The sequence below is a fragment of the Calypte anna genome, chromosome 1 (genome assembly GCF_003957555.1).
Source record: "Calypte anna isolate BGI_N300 chromosome 1, bCalAnn1_v1.p, whole genome shotgun sequence".
In the NCBI taxonomy this organism is placed as follows: Eukaryota; Metazoa; Chordata; class Aves; order Apodiformes; family Trochilidae; genus Calypte; species Calypte anna.
In genome coordinates, this window is record NC_044244.1 from 5946073 (window position 1) to 5971917 (window position 25845).

At 40.0% G+C, this 25845-nt stretch overlaps 1 protein-coding gene across 2 annotated transcripts in view; it reads left to right on the plus strand.

Annotated features, from left to right (window-relative positions):
• Positions 1-25845, plus strand: part of CELF2 (CUGBP Elav-like family member 2) — a 548689-nt gene that overhangs the window by 432225 nt on the left and 90619 nt on the right. For both annotated transcript variants that reach the window (XM_030469342.1, XM_030469341.1), the window contains one exon: positions 17496-17578. In XM_030469342.1, coding sequence (XP_030325202.1) covers positions 17496-17578 — 83 coding nt within the window. The remainder of the gene's footprint in view (positions 1-17495; positions 17579-25845) is intronic.

A 25845-nucleotide genomic window follows, 5' to 3' on the forward strand; every position in this document is an offset into this window, starting at 1 on the left:
TTTCTTTGTTATGAACCGAATCCAATGGCAAAAGTTTTAATTCACCTACACATCTTACATTTTAATGATCCACATGCCACTCCTGAACCTCACCCACCCGTGTTTATGCATGCAGTTGACATTCTGTTACAATCAGTAAGGCACATGCCATTCAAAGGACTTACAGTCTTCTCTTTGTTTTTGTGGCTTTGGGTTTTTTTGGGGAAAAAAAGAAAGTAATTGCCCGTGTCAACTGATGTTGGTTACATGGCATTGTTTGGCTCTCTTAAAAAAACAGTGATCTGCTTTTCCCTATGAAAATACTCAAGGTCTCAGTTGACAAAAGAGAAATCAGCATGTAAAGCAGCAGCCTAACAATCTGTGCTGCAAGGAGCAAGAGTGCAATATTCTGTGCAGCAAATGTCAGAAGTGGTTGCAATCTTAAAAAAAAAAAATTAAATATTTAATTAGGATGAGACGCATTATTACTATTGCAGTCAGATGTGATTTGGGGGAACAATCTGTTTAAAAGCAGGGCATTTTTTTCATACATTTGTGTGTAACATTTTTTATTGAATATCCATTAGGCAGCATCTGGCACAAATTGTTCTTCTTTCTCCCTAAGTTTCTCCCTTTATTTTGTATTTTAGGAGGATATTACAGAAGGTAATTTGGTGTCTCCCTTTGTATGATCATGGCTTTAACTTTTGATTGACTACTTAAAGGAAACAGAGGGAAGGGGAAAAAATAAGTTGTGGGGTTTTTTTCTCTTTTTCTAGGGAACATAAAGTATTTAGACTTCATGGAGAGTGCCCATAGTACCTTGTGTGCACACAGCAGAAGTGCAGCCTGCCCTGTTGTGATCAGGGTCCTTGTGCCACAGATAACAAAGGAACTAAAATCTGGGGCTCCAGTCTTGTCCACAGGCTCTGGTTATCAACTGCTGTTTGTATTGCAGATTCGTGTAACAGATTGTACCATATGCTGTAGAAACAGATTGATAAAATGATCTTTGTCCTGAAACATTGATGGCATAGATGAATGAGAAAGATTGTGCAGTGAAAGCTGCACAACCCAGATGCCAGAAGTTTGGACCCATCTCCTCAACAAAAAGGGCTTTATGCATGTTTATTGAAGCAGAGATCTGTTCTTGCTGATTTTGCTGCCAAAGGCTGAAATTTTAAGAAAGATTTAAAAGGAAACAGCACAAAAATCATTAGAAAGTGAGTAGGAGAAGGGAATGTGCCTACTTCTTTTTTTTCCCCCTCTTCTTCTTGTCTAACAGCATTTCTCCTACACTTGCCAAATTGAGCATGTCAGAGAAGCAGACTTTGGAACTTTGGGTAGCTGCTCACAGCCTTGGAACAACGCCCTGAAAAAAAAAAAAAAAAAATAAAAAAAGAAAAAAGCTGGGGAGTGCAGGGCTGAGGCTTTGGTGACCTGACTCTGGGAGGCACTGCTCATGGAAACTCTGATACTCTGGAAATGATGATGAGAGCAAGCCTGAAAACTTGGCTTGTTCTCACCAGGCTACTCAAACAGGAAAATTTCTAATACTTAATGTCGTTTTCATCGTCCAGGGCATGTAAAGAGATGATCCACTTATGCCCTGTGTGGTTAGGAAAACCAAGAATTACTCATCTTACTTGTTGAAGTAGCTGATGTGCATTTCAAAGTGCCTAGATGTTAGCTTGCTGGAGGAAGGAGAAGTGAGCATTAAGATTAATTCCAATGAAAATATTTTTGTGGAAATAGATTGCTCAGTTAATATAGATCATCTGCAGCTGGAAGAATAATGATTTAAGTCTGTTTATATGTTTTATTAAATCCTTAAACTATTTACATGAAAATGGAGGTGTCTGGAATTGCGAACAGCTCTTTCAGAGGAGCTTTGCTTAGGGATGAGAAATGATTTTGCCATTTCGAAACACTCCTGTTTCTCTTTCACATGAAAGTGCTCTTTCACTAGAATTATTAAAGAAAACATTTTTCAGCTCTGAAGTATTGCTGATATTTTGGCAATGCTTGTGGCCAGTAGCCCAAGTGATGGGAACTACTGAGAGCTCAGGGTTGAAACAACTTGTGTTGACTTTGTGGTAGAACAAATTTTATGTCTGAACAGGACATAAACTTTAGACCCACATGGTTGTCTTGGCTGGAGGGATGATGGAACCTGAATGTGCTGGGAGCCAGGGCTCAGCTGTCCCTGACTGCTCATGGCTGAGCTGCTCTGGCCTTGGTCAAGAGAGATTGGTCTCTAGATAAGGCAAAAAGACCTCACATTCCAGGATGCAAAGCTCTCAGGTTTGGAAACCTAACTGGACTGAAAAAAGACCTGCTAGTTCGAGTTTTTGTCTGCCAAATCCACACTTGTTCTGCTTAGTGCATTCCTAAATGTTTTGTCCAATTTTATTTGGAAGTGGACCATGAGATGCTGTTTCCAGCTCCCCCCCTTCCTACAAGATGAATTGTTTTATAATTGTACTTTAAATGCACAGTCCTAACATTATTTTTTTTTCTGGTATTTTGTTCCCCCGACTATTTTCTGTTGTATAATCCCTGCACTGTGCTAATGCTGATGAACAGGAGGAATACATTTTCTGTCAAAATAGTACTGGGGATAAACTCTGTCTAAGATTTTGGCTGACCCCCTCATCAGGCGTAGCTCAAAAATTAATTTGTCATTACCCAGGTGCTATGCACTAAGCTTTACTGGCATAGAGGAGGCCACATACTGTATGTTCTTTGGAAAGAAAAAAAGTTGTCATGTAATCACTGAGACAGTAAACAGTCATTTCCAATCTAGTAATATTTTATATGAACTGGCACTGTATGCTGTATATCATCCATCTTGCTAATCCTTGTTCCACATTACCTCCCACTTGAGGCCAAGAACATTACAGCTGTGCCAGAAAGTGGGTGGAAAAATAGCCTTATTATTAACCTAAGTTGAAAACATAATGGCTTTTTGAATGTCTTCATTCACAGATGCAGTCATACTAAAATATTAATACCCCTAGCTATAGAGAAACAGAACTTTCATTTAAAATCCATTGTCCATGTGTGTTTCAAAAGTAAAAGCCTTTAAAAAGTGCTGTGGATGCCCTGTACCTTTTGCTTTATGCCTTATAGTGTAAATTGCAGTATTCTGAAGTAATGGGGGTAAGAAATCTTCAGTGTAGTTTTTGAGCAATGTTGGTGCCATCACTAGCATCATGTTGTGATAACTGAGAGTTTCTCCAGTCTTCTGTTTCTTTTTAAACATGGGTAGTAACTAAATGGATGTTGGAACACAGATGATGACTTTTTAGTCCCATGATCAAGTAGAGATGCATTGCCAATGTCTGTGTTTAAATCTCAACCCCGGTGGAGCCAGAAATATTCAAGATGCATGTGTTTTCTGGGAGCAACCCTCATAAAGAGTAGAGAAGAAAACTGCAAGCCTCACCTGATTAATCTTCATAGCACCCTAGAATCCTTGATTTAGAAGAAGAAATGAGGCACCTAGCAGTGAAAACTGAGTAACAGCATCACTGAAAAGCCACAGAAAGAGGAGATGATGCTGTTCTGCAGCTGTAGTCATGGTTTGTCCTTTCTTGGTCTGTAACTCACTTCTGTGTATGTCTTCCTGGGTAAAACATGAGTCTTCCAAAAAAACCTCTTTGGGAGGTGTAAGAGTTGCTCTTGAGTATTCAGGAAAAAAAACAAAACCAAAAAAACCCACAACAAAAACAAAACAACAAATCAATCTGGATTGTACTAATTTGTGAGTAGCATGAAACAATGTGTTCCCTTTTAAAAAGCAAAAGAAAGATCCAAACCTACATTGTATTAGGCCATGTGGCATAAATCAGCCTAATTGTTTTAGAATTCAGAACTGTTTCATCATTTTAAATTGGGCTTGTCTGATATTTAGTTCCACATTTTTGATAACTCCACGGGACTAATCTGAAGCCTGCTGTTGCACATGAAAAGCTTTTTTTATCCTATCTTTTAAGACTGATGGAATGAGAGGAGGTTGGCAAGTAATCGCTTGGTTATCTCTGTGTCAAAGCTTATGATATGCATTATAGTGAAAACGTGCAATATGCTGTTCCAGAAATAATTTTTGCTATACATTAAAGTTTATCTTTTTTGCATACAAAATGCAAGAGTGAGTAATGCTGCCATCTGATAGAGAATTTCAATTTCTTGGAAATATCTTTAGATTTGCTCTAATAAGGCTTAGCAGGAGCCAAAATATTATACAAGATATGGGTCCCAGTCATAGCAGGACTTCACTCCAGTGTTACCCTATCCTCCATCTTAAGTGAGAAGAAAAATTTCACATTTTTAGGATATAATTTTGCCATTTCTCTGTTGACCTGGTGCACTTCATGGATAAATAGAAATGTGAGGGGTTTTTTGTGAAAAGACCAAGCAGTGCTTGGTACCAGAAGGAACCGACAGCTGCAAATCTCATTTGACAATCTAACCTCTTGCCACCAACCATCCCTCAGTTCTCTTCCAGAAAAAGTTTCTATAGCTTTTTCTTTTTTAAAAAAGGATAATAACATGTTGATTAAAAGACAAGGGCACACTGTAAAATCTATAAGGGTACCACTACCAAAATATTATTGTTATTCAGGTTGGTCTTCATGCAAAATGAACAATGGAAAAAAAAAAACTTTTGTCAGAGAAGGAGCAAAGGCTGAAGATGAAATACTGTACAAGGACTCCTTGGATTTATTTATTTGATTATTTCCCTCCCCAACCACCCCCAGCTTTCAGATGAGACTGAGGACTTTGTTCTGAATCCCTATGAATTTTTGGTAGCAAACCAAAGTACCATTAAGCTCACAGTTATTTTGTTTTGTGGATGTGTTGCTGTAGAGAACACTGTGCAGAATCATGCTACTACAAACCTGATTAGATACATTCAGGATCCCCAAGTTATTGATGCCAAGGAACACTCAATAGTTTCATCTGTTTTGCAGAGAAGCTTCAGTCTAAGCCTTCCTGCCACTGCCTGCTCAAGGCCATCTTTGACAGCCACAGGAGCCCCCACATAGCTGTTCAGGCACTTGTTTTGTTCCTTTTCTCTATTTTTCCTTCTCCCTCTGATTAAGTTGCCAATCATCCAACTTTTTTCTCTTCTTGTCTTGATAAGTTGCCAATCATTTCATACAGTCTGTCCCTCTCTAGCCAACTATTTCTCTTGTCATAACTTGGAAACAGGCTGCTGACAATTTATTTTAAATCTTGATTTGATTAAATTCCATGTCTTGATCTTTGAAGAGCCATAAGCCTATATATCATGGTACTGTCTTGCTTGGATTGCTCTGAACTGCTTTTAATTAGAGGGCTTGAGTTGTGCCCCATGGGTCATCCAACACACTCCCAATATTCCCTTGCTTTAAGAGATACTAAATATTGGTGAATAGATTTTTTTTAATCAGTTTTCCAAATCATGCATGGTTGATAGTATCAAGAACTAAACCAGTATTAAGACTTCTGGGAAGATTTACATGTTTACTTGCATGATACACGTGGTTCTACTAATTTGCCCTGGTTAGTGACTTCTACAAAGACTGCAAAGTAGTAGTGTTCTTCAGGAAGGTTTTCAAGAAATAAATAGTGATGAGAAATTAAAAATATTTACCATGAAGAGTATCTTTAAAATTAATGTTTGTGAGATTGAAAACTAGTTTTCTGGGAAAATAATGAGAGCCCTGATTCTGGGAAATCTATGGATAGGAGCAGATAAAACTTTGGAAGAATTACACGTGGAAGTGTAATGCTGTCCTCTCTGGGAGGAGAGCTTGGCTGAATTTTCCTGTCTAACAGTTTTATAATTCTATTAAAACTGCTTTCCTAGATTTGCAAGATAATGTTTTCTCCCAGTATTTATGCTTCATTAGTTCATTTTCCAGTGACAAAAAGAAGACTGCTCAAATCATCTTAACATGTATATTCTGTTACATGTATTCTGCATCTCCCTTTGTAGGTTTTACATTAGTTAATAAAAACCCAAACCAAAAAACAAAAAACCAAACAAAAACCAAACCAACAAACAAAACCCAATCTCTTGTTGTCTGGGATAACAGTCTCTTACCACAAATATTTTCCTTGCTCCTGTGAGGCTGTGCAGGCAAAGTGAAACATCAGCTTCATCAGGACACTTTGTTTTTACACTCTTAGTCTCTGCAAATCAAGATGCTCTACAAGGGGCAAACGTGGGTCAGGCTGGGAAGCTGTTGTGAGATCCCCCTCAAATACCTCTGAGATTGAGCTTTCTGAGCATGGATTCCACACACAAAGTGTGTTCTTCATTTTCATTGCTTGTGTTCATTAAGTGCTGCCGTTTATTTTTGTGTGTCTGCACAAATATATGGCTTTATTACTAAAGTGGTTTGTTTATCTTTGCTGCTGCTGCATTTATTTTAGCACTCATCTAAACAATTAATTAGGGAAACACTTGAGTGCCGAATACACTTCTTCAGTAGCACTTGGTTGTGTTTTTATATTTCCAATAGCATCAAGCATTTAAAAAAAAAAAAAAGTCTTTTGCAGGTTTTTTCTAACCGTGCCTTTTTCTACATTATTTGAAGCTTTCACAGGCAGAGTTTATTGCTTTGAAAGTTCATGGGCCCTGTTGGGAGTTCAAAGCTAAGTTAAAATGATGCTTAAAGTTCAAAGGCTCTGTAGAGTTGCATCTTCATCTGCATAAAATTGTTTCAGCCACCTAGAAAGACCGAAGAGTTGAAAGGATTTTCTTCTATTTCTTTTTTATTATTGTTACCAAAACTTAATTGTGGAGTAAATGTGTCACTGCTAACAAGTTCAGGGAGAGTGAAGCTCCTTAGATGAAACACTGCTTGAAGGTGCACATGGTGCAGGAAAGATTTGACACGAGCTGTGACCTTGTGAGAGGGAAACTGCAAATGCCTGGAACTGAATGTGAGGTCTGTAGGGTTTATAATGGTAAAGTCAGGAAAGAAATGAAAGTATTTGACTGCATCTTGGGCAAACAGAGCAGGGTGTATGGCATATCCAAGCAATGGATCCAAGTTTTAAAGGTGGGGAAAAGAAACACAACTCTTATGATATGTATATTGTGACAAATCTTGACTCAGAGTGGAGGATTTGTCAGTTCTTCAGCCAGCAGAGAATGGAGCCCCTGGTAGGTGGCTTGGCCAAAAACAGTAAAATGTGAGGTCAGGTGGTGTTGGGGGAAAACAAGTCTTCATTAACTGAATCTCAGGGCACTTGGAGACAATATTTCAGGTAGAATTTCTTCCCATGCTGCATAAGTGCCCCTTAAGCCAGATAAAATGTCTTCTATTGATTTCTTCCATTTCTTATGAGCAAACTTTCAGAGGAAGTGTGCCAGACTTGCAGGTATAGCTCTGCTGATACTCAGGTTGCTGTTATTGCAGTATCTTTTTACCTCAGTCTTTTTTTTTTTTTAAATTTTATTTCTTTCTTCACAGTATTCCTTTGAGCTCAGGGATTTTTGTTGTTTCCATTTTACAAGGAGAAGTGAGGGCACAGGGAGATTAAAGGCCAGATTGTTCAAAAGCATTTAGGCGTCTGAAGAATCGGATGGGCATTGAACACTATTTTCAGAAGAACTTCAACACCCTGTTCCTAGATATAAATCATCTGAGGCCAGATTTAGATTCCCTTGCAAAAATTGCATAGAAGTCTTCCAGATCCAAAGAAGTGTTGAAACCAGACCATAGACCATCTTCTAACCAAGTTCCTGGGTAAGGGACACTATTGGGGTTTTTTTGTACCTCGTTTTCATTGTGTCAGCAGTAGCAATCTTTCCACCTTATGCCTTCTTTTATAATTCCTTCTCCTCTTGCTCTTCTGTTTGTAATGCTAGATCTGGCTTTTCCTGTATTCTCTTTAGAAGACACAGGCTCAGATTTCTAGAATTGTCAGGGCTGTGGGTAGATAGGTGGTCTTGTAGTACTGAAGAAATGCTGGGATTTAAACAAAACCTCATCCTGTCAGAGACAGCAGGACTGGATAAACTGTAATTTCAAAAATATATCCTGAGTTCAGCTTTTGAATTAATAAATTTCTCGATGTATTTCTGAAAACAAGGTGTAAGAGACATTCTTGTTGTCTGGCATATCTATGCAAAATAGTCTCAGTGAATATTTTAATATTTTAATTTAATTTAAGATGATATTTTAATATCTCTAGTTCTGCTTTAAAAAACAAAACAAAACACCAAAAAAAAATCCCCATCAAAAGCAAACAAACAAAACAAAAAGGGGTAATTCCCATGTTCTTTAAACAAACAAAACAAAACAAAAAGGAGTAATTCCTATTTGTTTCCTATATGTTCTTGCTATGTAAGAACTCATCTTGTGTGTGAATTTGATAATGATTGAGAGCTGGTTCCCAACTGATGAGTACAACAATAAAACAGTAATTTAACTGATGTTGTCTGCTAAAGTTAAATAAGCTTGCAATGTATTTCTGAGGAAGTTACACTGCCTTAGTAGGGGTTTTGTGGGAAAGCCACTAAAATTCCCTCACTGCTGTTCCATGCAATCACACACTGGCTGAGGTTGGAAGGAACCTCTGTTCAAAGCAGGGTCACCTACAGCAGGTTGCTCAGAGCTGTGTCCAGCAAGATTGTAGTATTTCCAGGAACGGAGAGTCCACAACATCTCTGGGCAGACCATGCCAGCACTTGTTTAGCTTTACAGTAAAAATCTTTGTCCTTATTTGTTTTCCTGTATTTTAATCCGTGCCCATGGCCTCTTGTCCTGGCTCTGGTCACAGCTGAGAAGGCTCCATCTTTTTTAATCCCTCCCCATCAGGTATTTATGCGTAGATTCATAGAATGGGTTGGGAGGGATCTTTAAAGACCATCTAGTCTAGTCTGTCTGCAGTGAGGAGGGATGTCTTCAGTCAGATCAGGCTGCCCAGAACTCCATCCAACCTGACCTTGAATACACTACGAAGAACTCCCTAAGCCTTCTCTTTTCCATGCTCAGCAGTCCCAGCTCTCTCAGCCTGTCCTCATATGAGAGATGTTCCAGCCCCTTCATCATCTTCACAGCCAGTCACTGGACTCCCTCCTCTATGTCCACATACTGGGGAGAGCAGAACAGGGAACAGGACTCCAGATGCATCTCCATAAGGCTGACCAGAGGACAAGGATCTCTGACTGACCTGCTGACAGTGCTCTGCCTATGCAGCCCTGGATGCCACTGGTATTTAACCAGTGAAAATGGTTTCCAGTGCAGAACATAGCTTTTTCTCAGAGACAGTGTAACTTTATAAGTTGCATTTAACTCCCAGTATGAAAGATTTTAAGATATTGAGGGAAAAAAAATTATGGTAAAGCTATGCTATTCTGAGTATTTTGCACTACAGAGTTGCCTCCTAGTTGAACAAGGACTTGGGTGGCTTCTCAAAGTGTTGGTTGCACTGCAAAGAAGTTTCATCGAGCAGTGGTCTTGGAAGGCTTTTTGGGGAAAATCAGTCTTTAGTGATCCTTCTCAAGCATTCAAGTGAAAGAAAACATAGAAGAAAATCCTGGACTTAAGATGTGTGTGCTAGGAGGTGTGATTTGCTAGTAGTGAATATCAGAGACTGTAGGGCTTTTGAAATGCCATTAGGGAAAGATGTGTCCCTGCCTATGTTAATTTATGTAAACTTGATCTTTGCAGTCTTTTCAAATTGAAATACAATGTCACACCAGTTTTCAGCTGTAAGAATAGTTTTATAAGGGAGGACATCTTAATTTTTCATTTTCTTTTTTTTTTTTTTTTTGCATATGTTTATGTTTGGACGCCTTTCATCCACTAGTCAGCCCAGACCATTACAGCTCAGCTTACGTCCCAGCACACAGTGATTCACACAGTGTTTCCTTTAGGAACATATTAGTTAGTAATGACATCAAATTACCTTGGTGCTGTAAACCTGATTTGTATGTATTTATCTACCCTGCCACAACGCATATCATCTAATTCTGCATCTGCTTTTTCTTCCTCCTTTATCATGATCTAGTGCAAATAACAAATGAGTATTACCAAGCTGCAGGTGTGGAAGTTGGACCCTTTCTTCAAAAGTAAACCAGAGAGTACCAGTGCCATTTGCTTCCCAGTCATTGGCACAGGCAGCAGGAGAATTCGGGAATTTGCTAAAAGCTGTCATTGTCCTATATGAAAAAATGTACATTGAAATTCTGCAGATACTTTAACAGCTATTAGCCTTTTAAAACTGTTTAATGTAAGTGGCTTATTTCAGAGAGCAAGAAAAGCAAATTCTGGCAATTTTGCCCTTGATATCTTTTCTATGTGTGTAGCACTTTAGTCAAAATTTACATAATAATGGAGAGGGGAGTGTTGTGGCACACAAACCAGTGAATATTACTTCTTAGTGGCTTTCCCAAAAGACTTAAAAATGCAGCAGATTTCATCTAGGTCAAAACAAGAAAAAAAAATTAAAAAATAAAGAAAAAAGGGGGGGGTGGGGGAAAAAGCAGTCTTCCATTTTGTAGGCAGAGGACATTTATAGAGAGCATTTGTATTCACAAGGGTAGGGGAATGACAGAGTGTGACTCCTCCAAAAGAGCTCCCCGGTGCAGCTGAAGGCTGACAGCAAACTAGGACTTGTGGCCAATTAACAGAAAGACCATCATAACTTGCAAGGCATGGAGAGGAAAAAATTGAGCTCTGTGGGATCATTTTTCACTGGCCATTTACAGGGCTGTTACTGGCCTGAAGCATTTGTGCTTTAATGCGATGGGGGCGGTTCAGGGCACGTCAGGGCTGGTGCATTGCCACCCTGGATGTTATAACCAGGAGGAAAAATAGAGCACAGGGTGGAATTTGGCACGTCCTGATTGTGAATCCTTCTCAGTTGTGAGCCCCTGCCTACCTTCAGCTAATGTATTAATATTAGAAGTGGCATGGCTATAATATGTGCTGTCATTAGAGTGGCGATGCAGTTTCCTGGCTGGTGACAGGATTGGTAATACGGTTTCCATCAGGGTGCCAATTATATCAAACTATTAGCAAACCTGAGCTAATTGGGAAGCAGCATCGTTAGAGGCTGATTTCTGCAGTATATGGCAATTCTATCAGGGGTTGCTTCAGGAGTGAATCATTGCTGTCATGCTCCTGAGTGACTCCGTATACAATAGAGCAGGAGAATGGTGCAGGTAGGAATCAAAATGCATCCCTGCCTTAGCCACTGCCTTTTTCTATTCAGCAGAATTACAGAAATAGTTGGATTTTTATTTCTGAAAAAGTTTTTTGCTTTCCTTTGTCAGGAATGTCTGCTTTTGCTATTCAGGCAATTCATGGTTTTTTCTTTTTTTTTGTATGGAATCACCCATCCAAAATCTCTAAGACTTTAAATACCACTCCTAGGACTGCTGTTTTCCACGCAGGTTTGCTAATTGCACTAAAATCTGTAATACAGAAAAAAATTCCAGACAAGGCTCCCATTGCCCTTCACCAAATTTAATGAATGTGAAAGAGCTTGTTTCCCAACCACACACCTGAACTCCAGTAGCACTGGGTCTTTTCAGTAGCTTTACTGGAAGTGAATTTTTGATGTCTTCATTTCCTTTTTGAAAATGACAGTGTAGGTCATGGTGGGTTGGGTTGCAATCACACTGTTCAGGCAGCTGTTTGTGATTTACAGAGCACATATTTTAGCATTCGGGTGAACAGCTGGAATGCAAGAGACCCTTTTAAAGGGCAGCCCTGTTAAATTTCAGTGTAATGTGTAAAATTTGGTAGTGAGAAAGTGAATGTAGAAATCAGGAGAGGAACATTTGGAGGGAAAGAAAAAAAAATAAAAAAGAAATTCTCCTTAACTTAAACTAGCTTGAACTCTGCTGCATTGACAAGAAGCTACTGTCCCTATTGAGATTCCAAGCTTGTATGAAGCCAGCACCTGTTCTGCTTGCAAATGCACACACAAAAGTGAGCTTCATTCACAGAAAGAAAGAAACATAGCAGGACTTCACTCATTTAGCCTTCCAGGGCCTCCAGTCCCTTGATCTGTCAGCCCCTTAGAATTCAAACGCAGCCTTTAAAGGAATTTTCAATTCACAACATGATGACTTTGTTGATGTCCTGAATGTGAATGTATTTTGAATTGAATTTGTCTGCCAGGATTCCATTACTTGCTAAAAGAATACAGAGTTCAATCATCAGATAATCATTATAGCTGTTTTGAAGTGTTTATTTTATTAGTCTAGAAGGTAAAGCAAATTTCATACTTTTTAAGTTGTTGCAGGCTTTGCAGGCACACTGATAAGCCCTTGTATTTCTATACCCTATGGTTAGGGTTCAGATACTGGCAGCAGGTGATAATATGCACAACACAGGAGAGATCCAAACTGACAAATTTTGACAGTTGAAAACTAGAGAAACTCATAAATCAGACCAACCAACATGAGGTTTTGTTTTTTTTTTTCTCCTGCATCTTTTCTCTTTTAAATCCCAAAAAGTTAAAATTTTCAGCCTGGGAAATTGCAGCATGTTTTTCTTTAAGCAAATCAACACCTCAAACCATGTTGCAGAATGTGTTTTAATTCCTCTCCAGGTCCAAGGGTTACTTTCTCATATTGATGCAGTTTTGTAGGTCCTGGTAACTTTAACCTAGGAACTGTGTATTCACCTTAGGGTGCTGTAAGAGACTTTTTTGCACCCAAAGCAAGATGGAGGTTGCTGTATTCATTCAAGCATGAAATTCCAGCTAGGAGATTAAGCCTCTTACACAGATCCCATTGCTGTTAAATACCAACGAGCACTGTGTAGGACACATCTCTGAGTGAAGGAAAGCTTTTTTTTATCAGTTGTTCAAAATTAGGAATGTAAACAACTTATTGGAGTAATTAATCTTTGCTTGAATTGGGAGAAAGTGATAAAATAATGACACCATGGAGCTCCTGGCGATGTCATACAGCTGTACCTTACAGCCTTACAAACTCATGTCTGGGTGGGTGGGGGAAAGGGTTTCACAGGTGAAGAATTTGGATTGTAGAGCAGAAGTCACACAAGAGGAGAAGTCCCATTGCCAGAGGTCACGAGCAGCTCTGAAAAAATCCTCTGGCTCACAGAAGGAATAGTATTTTTTGAAGTTTCATGGTGAAAACTGCAACTTGTTGTAATTCCACAACGCACACAAATGTGCTTCAGAAACCAAGGTTTGCTGTCACCAGAAATTCAGGGTTAGAGTGGTGTGACAGTCCTTACCATTTGCTCTTTTTTTCATCCATCCCTGACTTATAAATGGCTGTTTTAGTGAAGCCATGGCTGCATGATCCTCATGTAATCTTGCTGCCATCTTTGACAGTGACTCAGGTAGAGCTGTTTTGAGCCATACAGAAGACTGTTTGCCCTTGTCGGTGTCTTGCTAAACAGGTTTCTGTGGAAATTAAATAAATAAAATCTCCACCACTGATGCTAATTGGTGCCTTTGGCAGCCAGAGCAGAGGCTTGTGAATTGAACGTGTCATGGAGAATTGAATGTGTCAACTCTCTCCCAATGGCTGAGACCTTGAGGTCTTTTTCAGGCACTATATTTCCTTAGAAAAAAAGAAAAATGGAAAAGAAAAAAGAAAAAGAAAAGGAAATAAAAGAAAAAAAAAGGGAGAAGTAACAAGCTGAAATAAGAGATCTTTTCCTTTTTTTTTTTCTTTTTTAATGATGTGTTGAAGTTGAGCATTGTAGTGTACACATTGCAGCATTTTCTTATCAGATGCTTTGAGATGTAGGGCTGGTTTCTGCCTTTGTTTCTCAGGCATCTCATTTCTTGCTATCAGGCATTGTGCTGCACGGGGTAGCAGGTTTTATTCAGTCTGTTGAAGCATCTAGCAGGATAGCCACGAAGTTGTTGCCAGTGTCCTTAAGGGACTGTAGGGATCTGCATGATTCATTCAGTATTTTTTCTAGGTACAACAAAGAAATGTCTTACGCTGTAGTAAATACAGTTCCAGGTAGAGCACAACCAGTGTATGAAAAGGCAGGAGATTTGCTTCTTTGGTGGCACTGACTGCCACCATCAGTTCCTGTTCCTTTGGTCAAGAAGATGCTATCCCACATGGAATTAGACTGGCCTGGATTTCAGGCTGTTGAGGACTGGCAGAACCATGTCCATAAACCAATTCAGCTTTTAAGTTGACCTGACTAGAAGGGGAGAAGGTTATCACTGTCAGGTTTTGAGTTACTTGGATGTCAGAAAAATTTAGTTCTGGTTCAAGCTGCTGTCAAGTTCGTTGGTGATGAAGCCAAGATTATGTGTGCAGGGGGCTGGAGAGAGAGGGCTGAGGGGTTTTTGTTTTGTTTTTTTCTTAGTAGGAAATGTACTGTTTGTTTCCAGCAGTGTCACTGCTTTTTCTTTGGCAATATTACATTTTCTTAAGGAATATTGAGGAAGGAAAGTAATTTCCTAGTTGTCTTTCAGCAGGGACCAGCTACGAGTCTTGAGGCACAGACTAGCCCAGTCCTCTTACACAGGCATCTTCCCTTCTGATATTTCTGCAGAAAGGACTGGATTTGGTACTTTCTCCTGTATGATGTCTCACTGAGCCAAGGAGATTTTATACTGGAGACATCTTCAAAACTGGCATGGGGTGATTTGCATGGCTTGGCAGTGAACACCTGTGGAAAGTCCATAGGCTAAGCTATAGTGTTTCCTTCAGGACCATGTGTACTTTTGCCTTTTCTGTTCTTCTGTGTTTTCTTATTTTCTATTTTTAGTCCAGCCCTGACCTCTTTAGCAGATACCTTCAGAATCACCTATCCTCAGCCTAGTGCCCATACTCTCCTCAAACCACAGTAAACTGTCTCTTGTTTTCTTGAGGTTTTTGAAAATGAGTCCAGAGAAAGATTTTTATCTGTGTGCATTTTCAGATATGTCTGTCTGTGAGTGTAGAAATCTCCATTTTGTCAGGGTCCAATGACCTGCTGGAAAAGTCTGCACGTTTCCCTCTAAACTGCTCTTTTCTCCCAGTCCTCATTCACAGAGACATTTTTCTCTCTTGCACTATTACTTCCCAAAAATGTCCAGTTAAAGGCTGTTTCACAGCATTTTCATCTTTAAAGTGCAGTCCTTTCAAGTAGTGCCAAGAAAGGTAAACCAATAGATTTCAAACTTCTTATCAGAATAAACTGACAGAGCTGAAATCTAAAATGAAACTCTTCCCAACCCATGGTTAAGGGCATCACAAGTCATGACTACTGCTCAGTATTCTCCCCTCTGAATCCTGTCTCCTGGTTAAAAAGCTTTATATTAAACAGATAATAAATCAAATGAAGAAACAATTGAAAATAGACATTGGAGCTGGCTGGCAGGAGAGAAAAACCTTTTCTCATGCTTGCACTCTTAAATGTCACAAACTCAGATTTGTTTCCTGTTTTCATTCCAGAGTAGTGGTATGGAAGATTTAGAAAAACCCAAAGGGAACGGAGACCTTAACAGGCTGTGTCTGTCTGTAGTACTCATCCCTGCTGAGCAATTTTTGGCTCACTGGAATAATTATTAAACTGTCTCTATCATAAGGTGTGGAATTCTAAGGAACCTCTTTGCAGTATGAAAAATATTTCTCTGGACTGCATGAAGTCTGCATTACCTGCCTGTCCATGTATTGTATTGCCTGCAAGTGCTTTTTTGCATTAGGGATAAACTTGCTGTATTCCAGCTGGGAATATACACGATTACTTTTGCTCTGTATGAAAGGTAATGGTTGTTGCTGGCCCAGCTGTAAAGCCTGAGGGAGCATTCACAGCACAAGGCTCAGCCTGAGCTGAGCAGGAGGAAGCAGAGGGGGAGTTCTGCACCCAGCCTTTCCTCCCAAGGTGCTGCATGGGCCACTTCAACACCACTACTTCAGCTGTTTGCACCCCTTCTCCTACATCTCCTTTACTGTCATGGGGAAGCTGTGAGGTTGAACAAAAGCAGCCATCTCAGGTGGGATGTGCTGGTTCATCTTCGTGAAGATCAAGGAGCCAGTGAAAGTATCAGCTTTGCTTACTGCTTGAAGGGAACACAAGGCTCAAGAGCCAGGGTTTCTTCTCTTTACTGTTGGGTTTTGACATTTCTCTGTAGTTGCAAAAAATCTTTATCTGTGATTAAGAGAGCAGGATTGGTTTTGGATTCATCATTTAAATCTGCATCATATTGTTTGGTGCCGAGTAGGTTTTTGCTTTAGTAGCCACTTCTGCCTCCCATCCAGTGTTACACACTGTGTTCTCTCTCTCCTGAGAGCAGCTGGGTCACTGAGCAGCCCATCTGCATCCCCAGACCTCTATAGGAGTTTTGGGTTTTCTTCTTAATGTAACATGGCTCCAAAGCAGGGGCTGCCCAGGTCCCCAGCACAAACACACCCTGTTTCCCCTAGGGACAGAGTAAGAACAGATCAGGCTCTCTGGGTGCACCCACATCACTGATTAACTATGCTAGGTGGGAGCTGTTTATGTGTGAATTTTCCCTGTCTCTATACCTGCAATCTTGTGTTATACATTAATGAGAGGGGGATGGTCTCAAAGTGGTCTCCCTCCCACTGGAAGTAAAGTAATGAACTGGGATGTTGCTTTGAGCATCCCACCCCTAATGTGAATGTAAGGTCCTCCTGCAATAAGCTCTCTGCATATGCCCCGTGCATCCCTGGGAACAATCTTCATTGCTGTGGCACATTACAGATCACAGCAAGTCAGATCTTGGTCCTTATGTCTCTGTCCCATTCCTGTCATGTTTATATAGCTGTCCTCTGACGATGTACCTGTGAGCCCTGACCTCACCTTGGGGCAAGAGTTGGGCTGGGAGTACCTCAGGAGGTTACTTTCCATATTTGCAGTGGAGAAAGTGGTAACTTTGTGTTTGATCCTGCAGACAATTTGTTTGGACCATGCTGCCAAAGGGATAAACAAGGGTTTAAGGGAACTAAACCCATCTGCTTTACTGAAGGTCCCATGGATGCAGCCTCTTGTAGCACTGACAACCATCAGAAGCCTCCACTGTCCCACCCCTGGAGAATACTCCTGTGGTTTGTCTTCTTTCTTAAAACTGAGATGAGGTTCCTACCTCCAGTCCTACCTGGCTTCATATGTTAGGGAGCAAACCTCTTACATGTAAGGCTCTTTAAATAGGGTCCTGCTTTCACCTGAACTTCTGTCTGGAATGCAACAATAAATTCCTTCTGCTTAAGCTTTCCATGCCACTTATATTCAATGTATAATGGGGAGTCTTCAGGAAAATATAACCTTATTTACAATGTATAAAGCCAATTGGATTTTGCTTAACTTTATTTCTAAGTGATTACAGTTCACTAACAATGTAGGTATGCCATAGATGCAATGCACAGGGGGTGACTTTTTATTTTAAACCATACAAGCTTTCTTTTATTCATGTCATTCAGGCAGCTTCACAATAATTCCCGTTTCCAGCTTTCATAATGTGTTGTTCAACCAGTGTTTTTTCTCTCTCCCTATTGTACTCTCACAAATCATACTCACTAATTTCTGAAAGCTTTTCATTTCTCTCTATAGGTTGTTGTTTCGTAACATTTTATACAAGAAAAGCTGCTCTTGAAGCACAGAATGCACTGCACAATATTAAAACTTTACCTGGGGTGAGTACATTTACTTTTGATCCTAATTACTCTGTTGTCAGAAAAATAGCCCTTTCCCTCAAGATGCTGCTTGGTGCCCCAACTGACCTTGATCTCTTCAAGGGAGGGTGGCTAACCTAATGGTCTGTCCTGTAACTGTGCCAGTTCTGTAGCACTGACATCAACTCAAAAGGCACTTGCTCTTCTTTAGAAAGTCCCGTGGCTGAAAACCATGCTGAATCCTGCTGACTAGAGGAAGTTACTGAGCTGCAATGTAGATTCAGTGTTGGTTTTCTTGTTTTGTTTTGTTTTTAAGGGGGGTGGGACGGGACAGGATGAAGGAAAATCATGGAAGGAAAACACTGCACCACTAGGGCTTCAAGTTTGAAAGGGGAGAGAAGAGAAAAAGAGAAAATACAGACAGCTTTGTTAAATGAATCCTTTGTCTACATGGTTTCTGAACAACCTGACTGCACTGGTTTGGTGGCTGCACATCAGGGTCCAGTAGAGCGTGGTACCACGTAGAGTGTTGTTCCCTGCTCCTGTTAATCACTGGCAATTGCATGACTTAACTCTGAAATCTGGTTCTAATGTTTTAATTTCTTCTGCTGAATGCAGCCAAATACTTTGGGGATGGGAAAGCAAAAGTAGAAGGATGGAGTTATATTCCCTTTTGAGGTAGGGGAGGTGTTCAAGTATATGGTTGGAGTGTGTGGTTACAGACAAAAATAAAAAAATGTATGCAACACGGTATAAATTAACAGAATATTAGCATGACTGACAGTTATATGGCCAATATCTTCCTCAGTTCCTATGTGCTGTATGGGAAATTGGATACTGTTTGCAAAATTCATGCCTGGCCAGCTCACTTTATGTAACTCCTGTTAGGAAAGCCACCTCATCTCTCATGGAAATGACCAACGTAAAGAAGTATGTCAGAAAATTACATGTGAGTCCTGCTAATTCATCTAAGTAAAATGGTAATCCTCTGTCATTTGCAAGTGAAATTGCTGGAAGCAGTGGTAGGAAATCTTCAGAGATAGGTCAACTTAGGGAAATAAAAATTGTGCCACTCCACAAATCAAGTTATGTATTCCATCAAGTGAATCCTTGCAACTGGACCTTACAAACCTCCAAGTGTCAGGCTTAACTTTTGAGGATATAGAAGATGAAGGTGCCATCCTCAGAGAGAAAGGAAGGCTCTGGGGGATGATTCACAGTAGCTTCTGGCTCTGCAACCCCTGTTGTTGGTTCTCATCCCCAATGCCAGGAAAAGCCAAACCCTTGGATGGCTACTTTCTAACCCAGTTCAGCTAACATTGCAATTTTTTAATTGCTCTCCAAGATGTTTTGCCCAGCCAGCATCTCTGGGTCCAGGTGGTGTGTGGAACCCTACCCTAAAGCTCTACCACAAGATTCAAGCACTATCACATTGCTTCCCTTAGAAGCAGAGAGCATCCTTTCATTGCTCCTCCATTCTTCCCTGAGCTGGCTGGTGTGTTTTGACAGATCCTTGTTATCCCAGCAGGTGACTCAGAGGGGCAGACTCCCTGACCTCTCCATCTAGAGGTGGCAAAGCTGGCTCAGCTCTACATCCCATGTGACTTGAGCAAGGCATAATTTTCTCCTGTGCTTTTGTTCAGCTAACGAGCACCCACCAGTTAGAGAGACTACTGCTCCTTTTGATTTTTTTTTAATAAAACTCAAAAATACAGTATTTTTTCTAATGCTACTTCTAGCTCTTTGTTGTTTAAAACCCTTTCAAGCAGTTTTTTTTTCTTTTGTTTGTTTGGTGTTAGTTTTTGGTTTTTTTTTTCCTGTCCTGGCTGTGAAGTTACAAACTTTTCTTTTAAGGAAATGTGAAAATTACATTCCCATGACTCTGGGGCCTGGGCTTTAAAAATACTCCTGATAATGCCAGAGATGTTAAGAGATACTTTATTATCCTTTGAGAGATTTTGTTATACCTGTTTCTTAAAGGGACACCTCTAATTAGGAGAAGTAACTCAAACAGAGATCCATTACTTCTCTTAGGGAACAATTCAACACATCTTGTATATGTGATCCTATATTTTGCCCATGCTGTATGCAGGCACTCAGCATATATGCTGATACTTTAATGCTGCATCTGTGTATGCCCAAAATAACTCGATTTAAGTACTCTTAAAAGTTGTGGCACGTGTGCTGAAAACACTTCACATTAGCAGGATTCTTCTTATATGAATTTTAGCAATTTGCATGTTGCTAGCTCTGGCCAGCTAAGCAGCTTTCAGTGAATGAGCAGGAACGAGTTGTGGATAGTTCCATGTGTCAAATCAGTCTCTTTCAGAGCAAATGAAAGCAATCTTCTGGCAGAGTTACAACAAGGGATGAATTTGGATCAGGTTCATCTGGGCATCGAGTGTCAGCTTGCTTCCAGTAAATGGGATATGGTATGTAGGAGGTCCAGTAATAAGGTGTCTCCTGGAAACAAAAGAATCCGTGTTTTCCGCTTTTAGTGTAATCCCACCATGCGTCAGATAAGAAGCATCCTTAAGTAGCCCAGGAAGAAAAAATCCGAGGCAAAGGCAGGTGATTTATTAGTGTAAGGTAGGGGTGATGGCAGATGTGTGGGAGCAGGGGGCTGCAGGGATGCTGCAGTGGTTGGAACTTGCTTGCATTTTACCTGCACACAGGTATAACCCCCACTGCTGCCGAAGCGTGGAGGGGAATACCTCAGTGTTCATTAAATGACAGAGGCTCCATTATTTCCAGCCTTATTCTCCTTATTTCTTACATGCAGACCCACTCCATGTGGCTTGGTAAGCAGGTTTTGCATCAGAACTCATGAAGCCAAAAAAGTGGGGTTTTAGGATGAAATCTGTCTCTATTCCAAGACCGCTTTCTTTGTTTAATCTAGGTAGGCATTGAGCAAAGCCACCAGGGCTGATTTTATGCCTTCTTTTTGGGTGGACCTCATCCTTAACAGAGACATAAAAACACGAGTGCTTTATCTGCTCCTTTGAGCTGCACCCTTTTAGTGGACATGAAGAAAATAAGACCAGACATAAATGATTAATGCAGAATCTTGGAAGAAAATATTGCAGGGTGCCTTGCTGTTTGATTACAAGCCTTGGAATTAGTCAACATTTCCATAATTCTAAACCAATATACACCTGTTTTCCCACTGTGATGTGAAGGCACAACTTAATTTAACAGAAACCCCGCTGTGCTAAATCTCTCATTAAATACCAAGCTAGTTCTGTAATTTAAAGTTGCAGCACCACTATTTTAACTGAATTGCCTTTGTATTATAAAATTAATAAGAAGTTAATGATGCACTTTGCTGGGTTCTCTCGGATTTTTTTTCACAGCAACAACAACAAAAAAGAAAGATAAAGAAGAAGAACATGTCACCAGCTGACATCTCAAGGCTTTTCTGGTTTTAATCATTTTCCTGAGGATAAAATTCATTTAAAAGCTTTTAAAAAATTTTTTTTTAAAACTTCTAGTATAAGTAGGATCAAACATTGTCCTTTTTGCTCATGATTAGTATAATCTCTCTGTTAGTCATAATATTCCTTGTCACATAATGGAGCTTTTATCTTTCCTCCAAAATGTATTTAGATATCACTTGTTATGGTAGGATTACTACTAGACAGAGAAGATACACAGTGTTGGAGAAATACAGGCATATTGATTTATACAATACATATCAATGAAATATTCTCTTTTGTTTACTTTGTGCTAGCACCATGAGTAGCCTGTGTGTCTTGTAAATGAACAATGTGAATTTCCAGATGTGTCTTTTCAAACACAACATGAGAGCTCACAGCTCATAGCATAGCTCAGAGGGTTGTGGTTTGTGTTATTCAGCTTACAGTCAGGTTTTCTTGAAACATTGCTCTGGATTTTGTTTTAAAAGGCAGAAGGGAGAAAAGGGAAAAACTCAATTTCAATGTAATAATGATCTTAGAACTGTGCTTCTTTATGATGTGATTGTAGAACTGAGGCCTTAACTAGTCTCAACTTCATTAAGAATCTTATGGCTTTGTTGAGTTGTTTAACTTCTATTCCCTAAACAAAATAATCCAATAAATTCCACCCATCTAAATTTATTCTGTACCTTTAGTTAGATATAATAATCTTAGTTCCCCCGTGCTCTAATTTGCTGCTTAGTGAAAATTGGATTTTGTATAGAGGGCAAACCTTGAAGAGCTGTATGCAGGGGCTCCTTTAGTCACCTTTCTGGCACTGACATTTTTGTTTGTTTTAGTTTTAACCTGCATTAGTTTAAAAAGAGAACATGCTCTGTTTTGTTAGCCAGTGGTTCTGGGAGGATTTCCTGGCAAGAGTGAAGGGCAGATAGGTAACAGAAGAGCAGTACCTGATGGTTGGATTCTCAGAGTGCAATAGGTGAATAAATAAATCTTTACTCTCATGCAGAAGGTATTTGAAGTTAAGAATCAATGGGAATCCATTTGTACAGTCTCCACCTAGAAGTCTTTGGAGTCTTTGTTCTATATTTGAAGTAAGGTTGATCTGGCATAGCAATGATTGTTGCTATTTTTACATATATCCTCATAGCTAAGGTTATCACAAAAAATAATTAACATCCCACACTGATTTAGGCCTCCACAGTTCCAAGCTTTTAACAGACTAATGGTTTACGTGGTTCTTATTTCAAGTGGGATATACATATTCCAAGTAGCAGCAAACCCTTTGTATTGAAGTTCTGGCATGAAATTAGGATGTTAGCTGTATGAATCAATTTAATTAAGGGTTTAACAATGGAGAAATACAGTTTGGAGAAAGCTCTTATAATTTTAAAACAGCAAGATGGAGTTTGTAGGATCTAACTGTCTTGTAAAATATTAATGGCTTCCTTTTTTGCCAGATGTTGTCTAGGGAAAGATTTTTCAGTTTTTACTTTATAAGAATCACTACTGGTTTTATTAAATGCTGTTTACGTGATAGGGAAACACAAGTGCCTTAGAAGGAACTTTTCCCTGACTATTCTGCACTGACTGTAAGGAAACCTTGAGGTCCATTTTGGGCTATAGAATATGAAAAATTTATGTTTAAATTGGAACTTAGACAGTTCTTCTCTTTTCGCACCTGGTCTCAGTAGGGCTCATTCTGCCCTACTGATGATCATCAGCTCAATGCCAGTCTGCTTTGGGGCTTCCATTTGCTCCCCCAGGCCAGGTTTTCCCTGGAGTGTAATCACACTTGGTCTTGCCCCCCCCCCAGCAGGATGTGGGCGTCACATGTATCAGCAGGTGAAAGGGGTAAGAAGCTGTAACGTAGGACAGAAATCTGTGCAGTATGTGTTTAGCAGGTTATCAAAACTTCAGTGTAATCTGTTCCAAAAAATGCAGGCATCCATGACTTACTATGAATCCACTTTCACTTGCTGATAAAATACCATTTGTCCAACAAAAAGTGAAAAACCAAATATATTTCTGCTTTTCACTTTACATCCTGTGTTCTTCTCACTCCTAAGCAGTATCCTGGCACGCTTCTTTCTGGAGTCTTTTCCACTTACCTTCTCGACTTCAGGCCTTAGGATTCCTCAGTGCTGTGTGAACATTATGTGAAAATTACCTGTAATAAAAAGGTAATCATCCAGTCTGACATGAATAATAGCCTGAATATGAGATATCAGTGATATTGAGAGATTTTGACAAACAGAAAGGGAATCCAAAGAGCAATTAAGTTAGTTAAGGAATTGGAGTGATTGATTTATGATGACAAATTAAACTAATTCAGTACCCATATAGCATGGCCAAATGCTGTTTAATGAAGGATCTGAAAATCTAGAGCTGTTTAAATGATTAAAAAAAGCAGATGGGAGAGTGGAGAATTCCCAGAAAGTGCCTGTTCCTAGGAACTGAGCTACAACACACATGGAATGATACTGAGGAAGTTCATTTGGACCATTTCTTCCTTTAAACTACTATGCAAATGAAACCACTTAATGATACGTTTTTTCCAATTCAGAAGAAGTGGGTTTTTTATTATGCAAATGCACCACTTACACCTCTTCCCCTCAAAACCAGTTACACTGGCTTTGCCACTTAAACGAAAAAACAGTATTTGCACAAAAATTTGTTACCTTATTAGAAAGGTTGGGTTTGCATCTACCATCACTGCAAAAAATGGATCACTAGCCCTGAATACATAAAATGATAAAAAATAACCTAGGAGCCTAATGAAACCCTTGTAAGTAGCTAAATTTGCAGCTTAATGGCAGAATAATGGAGAGGGGAATATTGACTAGGTGAAAATAGCTTCTCTAGATTCACAATAGTTATATTGTCCCTTTTTCTCAATGAAGGATGGAGGCCAGATTCATCTTCCCATCCAGCCTGATCTTTAGGATAACCTTCTGGCACACAGGAGAATGCAGTTCAGATCCCCTCTGGCTTGTTTGTTCTAGGGATTTAACTTCAATTGACCTAACAGTCTTCACCACTGGACTTCATTGAGATTGGAGTCACCATTTCACCTCTTGAAGCTGTATATTAAAATAGTAAATTTCTGCAGAATTGAGATAATCTAGTACAAGTTACTCAAGAATTGTGATATCTGGATGTGAGTCCGTGTTCTAAGAAGTATTGTTATTATCTGGAAAAGCTTCAAATGTTTGGAAGATACTCTCCAAGAATGAGGAAGTGCAGGAAGATCTATTGACCTGAAGCACTAAGAGAAGGAGGTTAAACCTTGATCTGCCTTGCCTGGGGGGGGCTGGTGCCCCTGGAATATGTTAGGGGGATGCAGAGCTGCATGGGCTTTGGGCATCAGTGAGATGTGTCAGACTGTAGACATTCACATCAGTCTGTTGCTTTTCCCTGTTGTAGCAGAACTGCTAAGAAGCAAGAGCACATTAGCCCAGCTGCAAATAGTTAGATGCACACTAGCTTTTTTAGTTAGCTCTTTTGGAATAGTCCAGGGATTTCTTAGCACAGCTTTGCTGTGTAGTAATATTGCAGTGGAAACTAAGTAATGCATAACACTGGCTTAACCTCAGAAAAATTCCCTGATGGGGAGCCCATCCCCAAAAGGCCAAACTGTTCTGGTGTGTGATACTGGACTTTACCTTTGATTTCCATCAGTCTGGACAGTTGAGGTCATCACTTTGCAAAATGCCTCCAGAATTTTATGTCTGACTTAGAACATCTTATTCAGCAAGGCTGGGAGATCAGTTCACAGGATATCACTTTCCAGCTGGGTACCCAAAAAATCACTGACTGGAGAACCTTTTGCTGTGCACTTCACAATGGAAAACTCCGAACAAAACTGAGAAGCCATCACTGGAGTTCTCTAGGGTATTGCAAAGCTCACTGGGATTTAGGTGGGATGCTTAGCTCAGGATAATAGCCCAGGCACTCTCTTAAACAGCTATTTATCCTCCTGCTGGTGTTAGCTGTTTTCTGTTATCCGGAACAGAAAGTACAGGTGCTTCAGTCAGCCTCATTAGCACCATGACACAAGCTATTAAAATTGTCTTCGTAATGGAAAACCAGTTCAGGGAGCTTTCCCAACTGTCTGACTGCTCCTAGGATAGTGAAATTAGAAAGGCAAATCATAAACAATGTTGCAAGCACCACAAAGTAACATCGTTAGAGATGCCCCTGGTTGCCTTTATCTGCCTCGACAGCAATATTTGGAACCCATGGATCTGAGTTACGACTGAAGAGCCTGGGCTTCGTGGCAGCTTTATAACAGAGAGACTGTTCAGCCTCCTTCTGCCATTGTGTCCAACCCTGTGAGCTGTGCTGCATCTTTCAAAGGCCTCTGTGGTGCAGGCTGTGGCTCTGTGCGTTGCTATGGAAGGGATGCAATGTTGTCTCATTTAGTGTTCCCACTCCTGTGGTGGGGTGGGAAGCTGAGGCATCCCTAACTACCTTTCTCCCATCTCAATCAGGTAATGACATACACGGTTTGGAAGCACCGTGCTGTTGTATGTGACAGCACACAGGGTGAGAGAGAAAACCAAGTTCTGTCTTCTTTTTGGTCATTAGAAGCCTCAAAATATGTCCTGGAAAACCAGGTGAAACTGGGTGGCTTGATTAAGCCTCCTGCTCTAATAACACACTTTGGGCAATTATATTATGCCTAATTAAAAATACTCTTCGCAGACACAGAGAGATAATTGATTTTTTGCTTGTTCTCAAGAAGAAATTATCATCTTCATCAGCTTAGTTGGAGCCACTTCTTTGTCTGCTTCTCCCCTGTGGTGTGCAGAGCAATCTTTTCTCCTCTTGCCAGCCAGGTCACTGGGGCTGCTAGAAATACACAGAGAT